Raw genomic sequence first — 17,271 nt, forward strand, 5'->3', positions numbered from 1 at the left:
AGACATAATACACGACTATTGAACAGTTTTGGTCCTGAGGATGAGTTAATTTGTCAGGCCGACAACGTCTCCAGCATCCACACTCAATGTCTCTTGGTCCATGCTTTTAGCCAGCCATCCATCATCTCCTGCCAAACCAGTCAAGCCCACCCTCAATCATGAGTCATGCTGCAAAGACAAGCCAGATTTCTGTGTGTGTGTGTGTGTGTGTGTGTGTGTGTGTGTGTGTGTGTGTGTGTGTGTGTGTGTGTGTGTGTGTGTGTGTGTGTGTGTGTGTGTGTGTGTGTGTGTGTGTGTGTGTGTGTGTGTGTGTGTGTGTGTGTGTGTGTGTGTGTAAAATAATGTGCGAGAGAGAGTGAGTATGTGTCAAACCACAATGTCTCTTGCAAACAACATGACACATGTACGCTCAAGCTTCACTGATTCCCACCCAGCCACTTCCCCAATCCAAATGTCTTTACCCCAATCCGAGTCAAATCAGACTCAATAGAGGCAACAGACATGTTCTGACATGCAGAGATAAAAACAAAAGCAGAAAGTTTGAGCGGTGTGAACAGACAGGGCTCCCGCTATGTCCCAGATAAGAATGCAGCTGAATGCAGCACCCCTGCAAGGTGTCGAACAGTCAGGGCTTCAGCCACGCTTCCTCAAGTGAGCAGTGATCCAATGTGTCTCTCCTGTTATTTCTCCATTCAGTACACAGCTCCCCCAGAGAGAGAGAGAGGGTGATGGAGAGGAAGGGAGGGGGGGAGAGGGAGAGATTAGCCAGAAAGGCTTAGAAACTGTGGTTGAAAGGGGGTAAAGCCGTCCAGCGATGCGTGGCGTTGTGTTCAGTTGCCAGACAAGCAGCAGACCAGAGTTTTGTGCTCACACTGGTTTCACTCGGTCAAACGTGGCCAGTCTGTGGTTGACATGTAGTTGAGGGAGTGTCATGATAGACTTGGCCTACAGCCTCAGACAGCATTAGAATCGGAATCTATTGGTTCTTTCTGAGGGCTGAGAGATAGAGTTTGAGTAGCTCTTCCCAAGTGGTCGTTGTGAGCATCCAAGGCTGGGCATCCATCTTGACATTGGTTTTGTTTCCAAGCTGAAAGAGGCAGATTTGCTATCCAACATGAAGCTGTTTGGGTCTCTTCCTGGACACAGTATTAAATCACAGCAGTCCAACATGGGACTTCTGATGACATTCATTATTTCCATGTCATGCTTCCACCCAGGTTTTCATTTATCTCATGTTAATTGTCCATTATCATGCAACCACGTGACCATTTCTGTGTATCTCCATTGTTCTGAAGGTTATAGTCAATAAGATTATAAAATGAAGCCATAAATTGTTGTGGGCCAATTGTTTGTGTACCATTACATTCCCATCATGGCTATGCCCAAGCAGAGCATGTCGGCATGTTTTAATGATTGGGTATGCAATATCTGTCATTATTTGCAGTGAGCCGTACAATCACTTGTCCATCGCCATGGCAGCAACAGGTGTTTAATGCCGGGTGTCTAGGTGGGGGTGTCGGTGACTCATAGGGTTCACGTTCACGTTATCTTTATTATCCCAACAGTGGGCAGTTCACTCGGCTTTCAGCTTTTTGCGTGGAATTTGTGGATTCATATTCCTACAGCATTATGTTGAGAATACCTCCACCCCCTCTCTACTAAATATCTGGTTTTAATGGGATTTAATTGTCAAACTTGATTAAATTAGTTAATGTAATAATATTGCTTGAGTTTTTATTACTACCGTTATTACTACCGTTTATACAAATGTTCTGTTCTCTGTTGTAACAGAGAATTTTCCTGTTCAGCAGGAAATGCAAACTTGTTTGTATTTGAGGGTTTATAAAGCTTCTAATGTTTTGTATTTTCCACTTGAAATGTTTGACTTGATTTGCCCTATTGAAAAATGTATCAACCCCTACAAACATATCCATGAATTATTATCCACATTCCTGTTGGTGCAGGATTATTTTCCTGCTGTGAGAAACGGGTCCAATTAAGATATTACACCTGTAGGCAGCAACTAGTGGTAGCACTCTTGAAAGTACAGTAGATCAGCCTGTCCTTGGAATGACTCATAACAAATAAATCATCATTTGAATGTTGTACTGTACATATCCTCTCAAACTTAATGTTATATGTTCCATGCATCATTGTGAATATAATGCATGTCTCACTTTACATGGTTATCTCTATCACATCAGTTATCTACTGTCTCTATAACCCTGTATGTGTTTAAGTGTGTTATTCAACCTTTTTTTACATGTGTATGCATATTTATATTGTTTAACTCTGTTTATTAATACTATTTATTCCTTGTTGCAGTAACAGTGGTGTTTATTACTTTTGCCAATGATTACTGCATGTTTAGCAGTAGCATGACCTTTTGCCTCAACTTCTAACCCCTCAGCTTCAGAGGAGATCAGAGATACCATTTTTCTGGACAAGACGTTTCAATCTTTGGATCAATGAATGACATTTAGCTTGAATTAAAATGCAGCTATCTTTACTGCCAAACCAACTCAGTGGCCTTGTTGTCAGTGTCCGCCCTGAGATTGGAAAGTTGGGAGTTCGATCCCAGGCCGAGTCATTACAAAGACTAAAAACGGGACCCAATGTGTCTCTGCTTGGCTCAGCATTAAAGAGATAGGTTGGGGGCTATGGCCCTGCGATAGAGTAGCATCATGTCCAGAGGGTGTACTTGTACATCAAGCTGCCTCATGTTCTGGCTTGCACAAGATGGCTACTTACCATCTGTACTGCTGCATGTGTGTATCAACAGCCTTGGTTTGCTTCCTCAGCATGCAGACTTGGTTGACATGTTGGGCCCTCTTGTGCTTTCAGGCTGCTGGGTTTGTGTTGGCGCGAATGGTGGTGTGTGTTCCTTTGTGTTTGTGTGTGTCCTGTGGGCGTTGAGTATCCCTAATGCTCCTCAACCCTCGACACCCAACTTCTACCTTTTACTTTCTTCAGTGCACACAAGCCTAGCCTCTCCTCTCCTCCTTTTCTCTATCGTTCCTCTCCTCTTCTCCTGTGTTGATGAGATACGGTGATTTCTCTTAGGGGAGGCGCCAATCCATCCTAGTGCAGCCCCGTCTCGCGCCCGTTCCACCCCGAGTACAAAGGTAATAAACCAACAAGCATACACTTCAGTGGTACTGCCTCTCTCCATCCATACATTCTGCCTCTTCACTTTGATTCCTCCACTGTACTGTATGTGCGTCACTGACCGTATGCAGCACCAACAGAAGCACTTATTGACTTACACAGACATTATACAGAAAATCACACGTATTATCAACAGCAATATTCTTTCTTTCTTTACCTATTGTTCACATTATTTTGGTTATTTTGATTTTGTCAATAGCAATTTGAATAATGTCGAGCTTTACTGTAATAGAAAATCAATAAATGCTGGAGCTGAAATATCAACCCAGAGTCAGGGGTAGACATAACATAGTAAACGAAAATCTGGGACACTCAAATTAGTATGATTGTTATGTTTGGTATGGCATGTATTAATATGTGGATGTCCATCATCCGTTTCGTATGATATATTACAATTCATAATAATAGCTACATATTTGCAATACGTATGATATGTTAAGAATTCCATTTTTTTGTGGTTAAGTAGGTGGCTAGGTGGCTAACGCTAATGTTAGCTAAGTGGCTAATGTTAGCTAGGCTAGGGGTTAAGGTTAAGGTCAGGAGTTAGGTGAAAGGGCTAGGGGAAGGGTTAGCTAACATGCTATGTAGTTGCAAAGTAGCTATACGCTCAACCATCCACACCGACCAACTACCCTCCTTTAATTTTTGGCTTAAATAACCTTCGGCCTGATGTAACCATACCAAACATAACATATCATACTAATTTGAGTGTACCAGATTTTTGTTAACTTTTACATCTAGTCTATGAGGCCAGGCTGGATGGTGTCTTTGGAAAGTATTCAGACCCCTTGACCTTTTCTACATTTTGTTACATTTACAGCCTTGATTTAAAATGTGTTCTTTTTTAATTCTCAGCAATCTGCACAAAATACCCCATAATGACAAAACGAAAACAGGTTTTTATAAATTTGTGCAAATTTATAAATCATTAAAAACTTTGCATATGAGACTCGAAATGACAGTACTCCATGACAGCCTGCTTGGAGTTTGCCAAAAGGCACCGAAAGGACTCTCAGACCATGAGAAACAACATTGTCTGGTCTGATTAAACCAAGATCGAACTCTTTGGCCTGAATGCCAAGCGTCACGTCTGGAGGAAACCTGGCACCATCCCTAAAGTGATGCATGGTGGTAGCATCATGCTGTGGCGGTGTGTTTCAGCGGCAGGGACTGGGAGACTAGTCAAGATCAAGGCAAAGATGAACTGAGCAAAGTACAGAGAGAACCTTGACAAAAATCTGTTCCAGAGTACTCAGGATCTCAGGCTGGGGCGAAGGTTCACCTTCCAACAGGACAATGACCCTAAGCGCACAGCCAAGACAAGGCAGGAGTGGCTTTGGGACAAGTCTCTGAATGTCCTTGAGTGGCCCAGCCAAAACCCGGACGTGAACCCGATCGAACATCTATGGAGAGACCTGAAAATAGCTGTGCAGCAATGTTCCCCATCTACCCTGACAGAGCTTGAGAGGATCTGCAGGGAAGAATGGGAGAAACTCCCCAAATACAGGTGTGCCAAGCTTGTAGCATCGCACCCAAGAAGACTCGTTGCTGTAATCTGAATACTTATTAAAATGTGATATTTTAATTTTAAAAAATTGTTAAATAAAAAATGTTTTTTTCTTCGTCATTATAGGGTATTGAGTGTAGATTGATGAGGGGAAAAAACAATTAAATTAATTTAGAATAAGTCTGCAACATAACAAAATGTGGAAAAAGTCAAGGGGTCTGAATACTTTCCATAGGCACTGTGTAGCACTATATATTTGACATTTTAGATGTATGTATTGTACAGATTTAAAATACACATAGTGTATACATTAATGTATGTGACTCTTACACCACTCAGACAAATATGCCAACATTATTTGCACAAATTCAGTCATATACGGAGACTTCCTAAACGTGTAACTCTTTGCATTAGGTAAATTGCTTACCCTCTGAATTCAAACCATAAAACTCCAGCATCAATGGTAGAATTCCTGACCAAAATGCATCGAAATGTTCAGCTGTTTAATTCAATGCTCCATTTCAATGCTCCACTATTATCAAATGTTGGCATTTGCAAAACCTTGCAACTACTCCTTCATCCTTCTTTACATCCTTCATCCTTCTTCACATCCTTCATCCTTGTTAATCCCTTCACTACCTTTTTCTTTCAATTCCCTGTGTTGTTTTGGGATGATAAGCGAACTGTTTGATCAGAATATAGATGGAAGTAATATGTAATTAGGACTAGATTCAATCAGATTGACAGCCGAATAGCCGTTGTTTTGGCAGTGTCGGAACTGCGAAAGAGTTGTCAAATCCACAAGAAGCAACGAAACTACACCCAATGTAATCCTACAAATTCCATGCGGCCGCATTAGATATTTATGCAGCCGTGTTACCAATCAAACACTCAAATTAGATTGATAGGCTTTAAACCTCTCCCATTAGCCTAACATCAATGGATTGACATTACATTTGAGAGTCATTATTTCTAACATCGATAGAGCCTTCCATTTCTAGCGCCGTTTTGAACTTCTAATGCGGTAGGGATAACAAGGAAGGGAATGGTTTGTGACGGACAAGAGCACAGTCGCCGATATGTCAGCTCATGAACGTCTAACGCGGTAGGGATAATAAAACATTTGCTATGCATATGTCGGCCAACACTGGTTAACGATGGTTAATGCTCGATCTGATTGAATCCAGGCCATAGTTCGTTCTAGTTATGACAAACAGCTTGACAATTCACAGATACTCTATTAGGTACATGTACAAACACTGATGGCTCTGCTGCAGTAATACATATAAGTAGGATCTATTCCAAGAACCAATATCAACAAGGTAACTGATTACATCCATATACAACAATACCCCTGCTCAAATCAACACAAACTCACACACACACCGCACGTGTCTCACGGAGGAACACGTTACGGTGGGTCATCAACATATCCATTCGATTCGACTCATCTCCCCTCCCACCACTCCCCCAAATAAATGACGGGAATTATGGGAAATCTCCGTATCTGACACAATCCTTCCCTGAAAATAAACAACTGGTGTGCGTATATATGTCAATGTGTGTGTTTCTTGGAGAGTGTGTTTATATATTCCTGTGTGTATGTGTCCTGTATGTATATGGCACCTGAGCACATAAGTTGATCCAATGGTCATGTATTGTCATTGTGAGTTTGATCAAGTGTGTCGCCAGTACTGTATTGTTGTTCTTTTTGCTCTGGGTCATACTTGGAGAGTTGTCTAGTGTCCTTTATATGTATGTCGGTCATATACTACTGTTCTGGAATATTTGGTTGGTTTGTACATCTAATTTCCACAATGATATGCCTAGTTTGAAACAGAAAATGAGAATTCATTTCCTATTCATGTTGCTGAGTAAGAACATTTGAGAATTGCGTACCAAAGCATACTAACAATGCACTTAACACTGCACAATTCATCCGCTATGTGTTGTTTTTGTCTACAATTTCCTAACTTTTATTAGTTGCAGCTTTTGTACAAACATAAACACCAAGTTGTTCAAGTAAGCAAACTCTGCACATATGGATCTTTAACAGTGAGTGATGCACGTTTTGTTAAGTTGATTGGATCGCTGCTTCTTTTATTAGCATAGGTTGGCTATCTAGCAGCTATCTAACTTTCTTCTCATAAAATATTCGCACAATTTTCTCAGTTGCATTGGCAGGTCTGGCTAAACTTGGATAAATAATGTGAAAGGGTTTGTAGTAATTTTTGTAGAACTGGTTTGAAAGTAATCCAGCACTGGTAGAGAAATACCACTTGTTCTTCTTGTTTCCATAACACATTTCCTGTTACTGTCGCTAGTACCAAGTAGGGAATGGGATTAGCATGTATGCTAACGGTAATCTCTGTTGAAATTGGTTATCGCCGTGTGCTTTACAAGGTTCTGAGTGAGAAGAGAAAAGGTCTGCCAGTTCAATTCCACTTTCTGAAGGACATTTTTTGTTCTCTTTCTAGAGATGGAAACATGTGCTACACACAATGGACACACCCACCCTGATATTTAATGCTAATTCGTTTTGAAATCAAATGGCCTGTTTCCGACTAATTTCTGTACTGGATGCAGATCATAAAACCCTCTTGAAATACCTTTTTTTCTGACTTTCACTTCTCCAGTGCATCGTTCACATCTTTAAGACTTCATACTCCTTGGTACAATCAAGTGAATGGTCTTTAGTCCTTATTGTTCAATGAAGTTATTACACATTTGAGGAAAGGTATTGGCATCTCGGTAGAGTAAATGTCAATTCACATTCTTCTATTCGTGTAGAAAACTTTGAAATGATTCCACATTCCTGTTTTGACTTGGATACGTTCGACACCATTTCCTCAATCGAACACAACCTCCATCAGTGCCAATAACCCAGCTATTTTCTTTCCTACTGCTCCAACACAGACCGTACTGAACAGGACTGAACACGATGACTTGCATTCAGAGCTTGATTTAATTAAGAACTGAAATCAATCTGGTATTTGCAATGACGTTATTCTGCGCCAATGTAGGTAAGGATAGATAGCAAAACCAAACTTTTGACTCATTCACTTATTACAAATTCTAACCCAGTGCTTTAAAGATTTGGTCAATTAATGAGCATCCATTGATAATTGGTCAATGGGTATGGGTTAGAAATTCTGATTGGTGGATTAGACACAGTTGAGATTTTATTCAAGAGCTCTTGAATACTAGCTTCTTATACACGCTTTGTAGAGCAGTATTTAGTCATTATGTCCTCCAATTCACATCTAAAGTTCTAAGAATTACTGTAACACATCTGCATGCTAGACTATTATAGTAATGCAATACTATAATATTATCATCTAGAATGTTTTATCTTAAAGTACTTATTAGTATTTAAATGTTAAAGTACTTATAAGGTTCAATGATGTGTGGGAATCAACCACACACTTGACAAGGGAACAAAGGTGCATGAAAAAACAATATCGAAAGCTAAGCTTTCGGGGAACGCTTTTTGTTCTTCATTGATTTTCTTCTTTCTGTGAAAGTTTTGCTCTGACAAAGGTCAATTGACTGAAAGCTTAGCAAAAACCATGCTAAACCTGAAATGTGCATGGATTCTAATGTGCGTAAGATGAATTAAGGTGACACAATTGTATCACGTTATAGAGTCATGACTATTTGTGTCACCATGGTTTTCAAGCCTTTACTACAGTATATTTAAGCAATAAGGCACGAGGGGGTGTGGTATATGACCAATATACAACGGCTAAGGGCTTTTCTTAGCACGTCGCAAAGCAGAGTGCCTGGATACAGCCCTTAGCCGTGGTATATTGGTCATATACCACGAACCCCTGAGGTGCCTTATTTCTATTATAAACTGGTTACCAATGTAATTAGAGCAGTAAAAATAATTTTTTGTCACAACCGTGGTATACAGTCTGATATACCACGGTTGTCAGCCAATAAGCACTCAGGGCTCGAACCACCCAGTTTATAATACAAACTAGAATGTATAGAAATTCCTTGAAATTAATCTCATTGGCTAAGACTGACACAACTCTCATTCTACTTAACTGCTCAGACTCCTTTTGACACCTGTCCCTGACTAGTACCCCCTTCTAACTCAGCATCATATGAAGATCAAGACACTCTGACATGTTGGTCAACCCGAGATTGTAATTCCTTCCACCTTTTCTTTTTCTGACTGTATCCCCTCTCCTATGCTGTCCATCACTATTGGTGTACTTCATACTTCTGCTCTGTAACTCATTTTCCTCTATTTCTCTTTCTCCGTTGTTCCTCCCATCCCTTGTCACTTATTTCTCCCTCCCTTTGCTTTCTCACATGATCCTTTCTTTCTTTACCTCCTGCTTTGATCCTCTCCTATCGGGACCCTCATCACCCCACACTATTTCCTCCATTCTATTCCTTTTACATTCGTAACTGATTCACCTATTTACTCTTCCTCTACCCACCTGTTTGTTCTTCACTGGCCTCTTTTTATTTGACTATTCCTTGATTGTTTATATCACCCATACTCCCTCTCCTTCCATCCTCCCTGTTGCCTTCTCTCCCCACATTTCCTGCTTCACATATGACTCTTTATATTGCCTCCCTCTCTCCTTCCTGGATTGGCTGACTCGTTTACACCCTTGTCCATGCCACAAATCCCCCACTGAATGCCCCTTCTCCCACTCCCATCTCTCCCCTCTCCTACTCCTCTTCTCCCTCCCTCTCTCTGTCTTGCTAGGGGGCCCAGCATTCCTCCCTGGGTTCAGCAGACCCCTGTGTGAATACTGAAGGTGGAAGAGGAGGAAGAGGAGGAGGAGAAGAAGAAGGAGATAAAGAAGGAGGGATGACCACTGATCCTGACCATACTATCTCTTCCTCATGCATCTCCTCCACTGGCTTGCCCCGGAATGAGAATGGAGTCCCCTCCCCACCCGTAGACCCTCCTCCTCCCCCCACTCCTCATCTCCACTCCAGTCCACACCAGAATGGAGAGCTCCGTGTCAACCCAACATCCTCCCCAGTGACAAGCACGGAGGCAACTGAGAGCAATGCAACAGCAGGACTGGGCATAGAGGAGAGGGAGCAGGTCAAAAACAACACGAAACCAAATCAGAGAGAGAAGACACAAATAAAAAAGTCTTGCCACATTTCCTTCCTTTTTTGAGGAGGATGAGATGACTGCAATCTTTCCCGTTTCTTTTATGTGTACTCAAACCAGAGAGAGAAGAAATGTGTGGGGGGTCATTGTACATTTAACTGTACAGTACGTTCAGCATTATCATACAAGACAACAAAAGGGCTTTCCAATGGACCTCATTTCCGTCATGCTCAAACTGGGCTTTGGTCAGTATCTGTCTTGCAGGACAAGATAATGATACCTTTTAGTTATCGCTGACATTGTGGGATCCTCATGTACTGTTTCAAACGATCAAACTATAGAGCCTATCATACACTGGTATAGGCCTAATCCCCAAACCAAGCGACTATGTGAGATGTTGCTTTGTGTGTTTGTTTAATCAAATAAAGACAGTAAGCAAACACTATATAACGTCTCACTCCCCAAAGACTTCTCAGTAGCCAATAGCATCCTACTACTATATACATGCGTGTAGTATCCCATAATTACATCGATAAAGGTCTAGTCATTTCCTGTCCTGAAAACTCCAGCTCTCAAATTTAATTGGTAGAGATGTGGTCATCTGGCTTTTGTAGTCTGGTTTCCTTAGTGCCTTTGAGTGTATTTTAACAGGGTTTTCAAATAACAGGCGGAGATGATATTGACAGAAGGATTATTTTAACTGATGATAGTACATAAACAGTCTAATCAAGATCCAAAAATAACTATGCTGTGTGAAATGCAGACTAACTACAGAGTCCAGAACAAGCAGAATACGGTTTTATTTTTGCCCTAAGGAAAGTGTTTGATGTTTTCAAAACATCGTGTGTAAATTAAGGGACTTCCCATTCGTGGACTGGACTCGTGCAATGTTTTCTCTTCTCAATCTCAGAACCTGTGTGTGATCAACTGGTGCTACAGACACAAACAGGGCTGTCTCCAAATCAAGTGTGTGTGTCAATAGCACTGCCTGTCATGGTTCCCCACTGTCTGTATGTCTGTCTCCCTCACTCTGTCTGTTATTGTCAAGGTAGCCTATTTCTTTTATGTATTTGTCTATGCTTGTTTGTTATGTGTGTCGTGTCCTTACGTGTGCAATTGTTTAATGGAGTGGGAGCTGGGTCAAGTAGGGTGCATAAACCAAATGAGACCATAACAAAGTTGTCAGGTAAAAAGTTTACCAGCCATTTTAAGTGGTTGAAAATATCAAAGGGATACTATTTGTGGACCTTCAGTGTCCTGGCATATAACGTAGTCACTTGTAACACCTAGTACACTTCCAAAATTGTTGTCGTGGCCTTTTCTGCTTAGTACCACGTAAACTACTTATTTGATTCTTATTTTGGGGTAGCCAGTTAAGTCTAGCCTTAAGTGCCTGGGTCTCAGATAATGACATTTTGGCCAGTAGTCAAACAGCGCTCAGACAAATTTGTATGTGGCATAGACTTTCTTCATGTCGTTTCGAGGGACTACTTTTAAGTTAACGTACCATTCAGCTGAGCATGATGAATGCTAATGTAACAACATTTTGAGACAACAAAGATTGTTTGGGGCATCGTTAGTAAAGAGTACTTCGAATCTGAAACATGTTACACACACAGTGCACTAAAAGGAATTCATTGCTTTGTGTCAACTGTTCAGATATCACCTGTCATTGAATACTGTTATACTGTGTTGTCATGTCTTCTTGTTTCGTGTATAACTTGTCCATTGTAATCTTTGTTTAGATGTGAACTTGGGTTTATTTTGGCCCTTTTTGATTCACACTGGTGGTGCTTTATAACTAGTTGGAGAACATTCCTTAGCTGGCTTAGCGTCTCAAGTGAAATAACATGCTTCAGACAGTCCTGGTTTTGCAGAACCCAACACCAGTCTTATTTCACTTTTTGTATTTGATTAAGAGTCCATTCACTAAGGGCCATATCCTAACTTGATTGATATTTTTGCAGTTCTCCCATTGGCATCATGCATTACGAGTAAGTCTGAGTTTAACATGCTGATCCCAAGTTAGGATTCGGCACTTTGTGTATAGGGTCAAAATGCCTCCGCCAATGCTGTGTCGGTCAGTACTAGGGGATTAGCCATAGTGTAGAGTGGATGAGATTCAGAGATATGAGAGAGATTTAGAGTGTTGAATTAAAAGTTAACCAAATGTGATTGTTAATAGGGAGAGTGTGTTGTAGTTAACTTGTGTTAAGTCACCTAATAGGGCTACCTTTCTAGTGCCAAAACATATCAGTAATAAAATGGCTTTTAAAGCAACTAGGGTTTTACATCTGCATTGAGTAAAGATATGGGACTATACAGGGTCACTGGTTGATATATGAGCATTGCCATTAATATACCTCAGAGATGCAGAATTGAGAGACTCAGGTAAACAAATATTTGCCTCAGAGCTAAACACAAACTGACAAAGAGATGAATCCTACTTTGGAGGGACTGCCATCCGATACAGTGGTTGGTGCATCTCTTAACAAGATCTATCCCACTGGGCAAAAACTGGTTGAATCAACATAGATTCCACATCATTTAAACAAAAAGGCTAAATGTGATGTAGTTATGCAATTTCATTAGGGATGTTAGGGAATTTAGTTTTTTTTTCACCCAAATTTGAACCTAAATCCAATGACATGGATTAAATTCACTTTAGTTGACAACTCAATCGATTGTAAATCAAAATTAGACGTTGAAATGACGTCTGTGCCTAGTGGGATGGCTATGATTGGATAGCAACTCATCAAGCACCTCCCCGTTCCTTCTCTCTCTGTCTTCCTTTTCTCTCCTTAGCCAATCACGCAGCTTCGTGGAGGACAATCTGGAACCTAATTGGCTGAGGCAACATGGGCAGCCCGCATGGCCTGGCCATATATCAAGAGCGCTCTCTCGTGATGCGATTGGCTGACAAAGGGAGAAGTTGGGCCATTGGTCCAATTCTCCTGACCTTAAGGATAGTCCAGAGCAACAGCTGACCATGTAAGGATCTGCTGTGTTATTTACCCTACTTTACTTGGGCCCTCTCTCTCTGATTGGATGGCTGGACAATCTGTATTTGACGCTTGTGATTAGATATTTTCTTTTCTTTTCAAGACGTGCCAATCTCGGGAAATGGTTTTGTTGGCTCATCAAGCATGTGAAGAACAGCTATGCAGATTGACATGATATAAACCTTTTGGGATTGAGTTGTAAGTTAAATGAAAGAGGGAGAGCTGCTGTGTATAAGATGCATTTCAACGGTGCTTTCATTTTTCTTTCCTAACATTTTTCTAAGATCTCACAATTTGTTTCTTTCATTTTTCCTTCCTATCATTTTCTACAGTCCACCCACTATCTACCCATTCCTCTTTCTATCTATTCTTAACCACCCACCTCAGATTCTGTTCACTTTTAGACTTGTTCTGCTCCTGTTCATATCTGCCATGGTTTTGGTTTTGTTCTTTCTTCTTTATCTCTATTAGTTTTACATTTAAAGGAAACTAATTATGCACAGCCTATTACAAGTGAAACTGCTACAAAACAAAATGTTGCTTCAATTAAAAACTTTGAAAAATGTAGAAAATGCTATGATTTATATTTCTATAATAATGCTTATTCTTACCGTAGTACTACATCAACTTTTCATTGGAAATCTTCCTCTCGCAAATGTTTATTTCTTGATAATGACAAGACTAGTATCTAATGACAGTCCAGAAATGATCAATTTTATATCAACTGATTTTTCTTAAGACAATCTTATGAAACATGACCCTTTTGGGGAGAAAGATTGCCCTGGGATTGTGACGGATAAAAACACAAACTGTTGTTTTACCTGCTCCCCTCACAATGACCTGCACGTTGCCGTGACCTGTAACCCCTCCACTTCTCTCTTGTAATCCCTGGAAGAGAGATGTGAGGATGGATGTTGTTTTTCTACTTGACCATCGCTGGGGAGCTCTCCATTTTACAGACGATCTAAAAACTCCTTAGAAGAGGACATCCTTACCATCACGTTTTTGTTTTCCTATTTCTGTCTCTGATGTAAGCTTAGTGGAGAAGACGCAAGTTTATCATGTTTTTCCACTGTGGTGAGACCGAATTCTGGAGCCAAGTTTCTGTAGAACTTCCATTTGATTTCTTTGTATGGACTCCACTGACACAGAAGCTAAATAAAACCCTGTGCCCTCCTTCACCTCTGACCACTGAAAGGTGACACATCAAAAGAGCGAGAGATTAGAGGTTAATACCTTTTACGTGATTGAATGTGTGTGTATATACAGTGTGTGTACAGTTGTTGTGTATATACTGGATATGTGTGTATATATGGTATGTCTATGTGTATATACAGTTTGTTTGTATATGCAGGGTGTACAGTTTTTTCCTCAATCCTCTAATCTCTCTCTCTCTCTCTCTCTCTTAAATGACGTATTTGACTCCTCAAAGAATAAATGTTGGGGAGTGGAGAGGTTCACACTGGCAATTTAAAGGACAGCTGTCTGGGAAGCACTTTCTGTGCAGACACTGACAAATCTGACACCTCTGAACACCTACACACCTATTTATGCCTCTCAAAACAATCTCTGGCTTGCACTCATTTTCTCATCAACCGAGGCATTTTAAAAAAATTATATTTGGGTGACCAAGCAATGTTTGTACATATACAGTATATAGAATAACTAAGATAATATTTCCAGTGACCTCCATCTCCTTTTCTTTGAATTCCTGTAACTATTATGATTCTTCGTTGTTATTTGATTTAAGTTTTGCGTTTCTCTACATTAAATGTTTGCAATGGTTGTCATTCAGATATATATATTTATCCAGACAACCCTTATCTAATCTTTCCAATTTAGTTCCCCGAACTCTGCCTCTCATAGACCCCTCTGTCAGGCTGAACGTTTGGTTCAGGTCACACTGTTACTTGTGAAGCAACTCTTCCATGCAAGTAACACCATGTTATTAGCCATTTCTTCAAGTTCTATTAAGTGTGCCTCCAACTCGCCAACCCTCCCTCACCCTTGAACTTTCAACCCCACAGGTCACACATAGTCATACCCCTTGACAAGCCATAGTCCCCCAACCCCTCTATTTTTGTTTTAAAAAGGACAGACATTCGGGGATTTGTGTATATTAATGGAAGAGTGATATTGAAGAGTGTATTGCCATTGTAAATGGATTTGTTATGAATGTGGATATTCTGATGATTTAACTATTATTATAATAATGATTATGATTATTGCCACTTTGATTTTGTTGATTCATTCCTTTGATGCGGTCAATAACAATTCCTTCATTTAATTTTTGAATAAACCGGAATTTATATTTTTCGGGTGGGTGAATCTTGGAGATAGAAATACTTAAATAAATGAATAATAAACAAATAATTAACTTCTTAAAATAAGATGTGATATGTATTTTTTTGTATAATTCCTACAGAACAGTCACCACAGTGAAACATATTTTGAAACTCTTACAAAGGCCTATTGGCCATTTCATAGTTGATGCGGCCTATTCTGGGGTCCATATCATGAGATACACTGTAGTTTACAGAAACATCATTAGATTATCACTGGACAACCAAAGACACAGTATGCCAGTCAGATCATAGTCGTCGACATTGACATTACCATAACCGATCATGTTTGCAGATAGTATTTGCTGAGGCTGTTGGTGCATTTCGTGTGATAAAAACTAAGACTAGTCTTTTTCGTAAGTATTCACGGCCCTTGACCTTTTCCACATTTTGTTGTGCTGCAGCCTGAATATAACATGGATTCATTTGAGATGTTGTGTCACTGGCCTACACATAATACCCCAGAATGTCAAAGTGGAATTATGTTTTTAGAAATATATTCAACCCCTTTGTTGTGGCAAGCCTAAATTATTTCAGGATTAAAAATGTGCTTAACAAGTCACATAATAAGTTGCAATAATAGTGTTTAACATGATTTTTTAATGACTACCTCATCTCTGTACCCCTCACATACAAATGATTGCAAGGTCCCTCAGTCTCTGCAATGAATTTCAAACAGAGATTCAACCAGAAGGACCATGGAGATCCACCATGAGGTCAATAGTGTCTTTTAAACAGTTAAATAGTTCAATAGCTGTGATATAAGAAAACTGAGGAGGGATCAACACCATTGTAGTTACTCCGCAATACTAACATAAATGACAGTGAAAAGAAGGAAACCTGTACAGAATACAAATATTTGCAATAAGGCACTAAACTAAAACTGTAAAAAATACAAATAAATTTAAAAAATGTGGCAAAGAAATTAACTTCATGTCCTGAATACGAGGCGTTATCTTTGGGGAAAGTACATCACATCACTGAGTACCACTCTTCGTATTTTCAAGCATGGAGTTGGCTGCATCATGTTATGGGTATGCTTGTCATCGGCAAGGACTAGATAGTTTTTTTAGGATAAAAATAAATGGAATAGAGCTAAGCATATGCAAAATCCTAGAGGAAAACCTGGTTCAGTCTGCTTTCCAACAGACACTGGGAGACAAATTAACCTTTCAGCAGGACCAAACACAAGGCCAAATATACACTGGAATTGCTTACCAAGATGACATTGAATGTTCCCGAGTGGCTTAGTTACAGTTTTGACTTAAATCGGATTGAAAATCTGTCAAGATTTGAAAATGGCTGTTTAGCAATGATCAACCACCAAATTGATAGCGCTTGCAGAATTTTAAAAATAATCATGTGCAAATATTCTGCAATCCAGGTGTGCAAAGCTCTTAGAGACTTACCCAGAAAGACTCACAGCTGTAATCGCTGCCAAAGGTGATTCTAGCATGTATTGAGTCAGGGGTGTGAATACACATGTAAATCTGATATCTCTGTATTTCATTTTCAATAAATGTGCAACAATATTTATAAACATGTTTTCACTTTGTCATTATGAGTTATTGTGTGTAGATGGGTGAGAGAAAAAAATATTTAATCCATTTTGGATTTAGATTGTAACACAACAAAATATGGAATAAGTCATGGGGTATGAATTCTTTCGGAAGGCACTGTATGTAGCCTGATACATAATCCGGTGATAGCTTGCTAGCTAGTCACCATCTGACATAATGCAATAAAATTGTTTGGAAAGGTCCTTTCAGGACCTCTGCAAGCCAGAATGTTGAATACAATTACATTTGAACTTACTCTACTGGTTGTTTTGGTGGTTGGTAATTATGCTGGAAATTTGAGACAAAATATCCACAGGAAAGTGTTATTAAACTGACTTTTCTAAGCCAACCCCTGTATTTTAGCATATGCTCTTATCATAAGCCATGACAAAATGTGTAGAATTGCAGGACTCCCGAAAACCAGAAAAATAGCAAACATTTTCAAGAAACAGAAATAGAAACAAAATAGAACATACAAAAGTAATCCATACTGTTCCGGAACATAACTGTTATTTTAAAAGCACAAGGACCCAGTTAAAAACCTTATTTTAAGTTGCAGGCATTTTTACTAGTCCCACAAGAAAACGCAATAAAGTGCCTATGC

At 39.8% G+C, this 17,271-nt stretch overlaps 1 protein-coding gene across 8 annotated transcripts in view; it reads left to right on the plus strand.

Annotated features, from left to right (window-relative positions):
• Nucleotides 1-16,152, plus strand: part of LOC123997698 (ras/Rap GTPase-activating protein SynGAP-like) — a 122,697-nt gene extending 106,545 nt beyond the window's left edge. For 5 of the 8 annotated variants that reach the window (XM_046302176.1, XM_046302179.1, XM_046302178.1 and 2 more), the window contains one exon: nt 9,405-16,152. In XM_046302176.1, coding sequence (XP_046158132.1) covers nt 9,405-9,830 — 426 coding nt within the window. In that variant the 3' untranslated portion in view covers nt 9,831-16,152. Of the gene's footprint in view, nt 1-3,063; nt 3,126-9,404 lie in introns of all 8 variants that reach the window. The other 3 variants (XM_046302181.1, XM_046302183.1, XM_046302184.1) reach the window with 3 other exon arrangements.
• The last annotated feature ends 1,119 nt before the right edge of the window (nt 16,153-17,271 follow it).

Source organism: Oncorhynchus gorbuscha, linkage group LG15 (genome assembly GCF_021184085.1).
Source record: "Oncorhynchus gorbuscha isolate QuinsamMale2020 ecotype Even-year linkage group LG15, OgorEven_v1.0, whole genome shotgun sequence".
Taxonomy (NCBI): domain Eukaryota; kingdom Metazoa; phylum Chordata; class Actinopteri; order Salmoniformes; family Salmonidae; genus Oncorhynchus; species Oncorhynchus gorbuscha.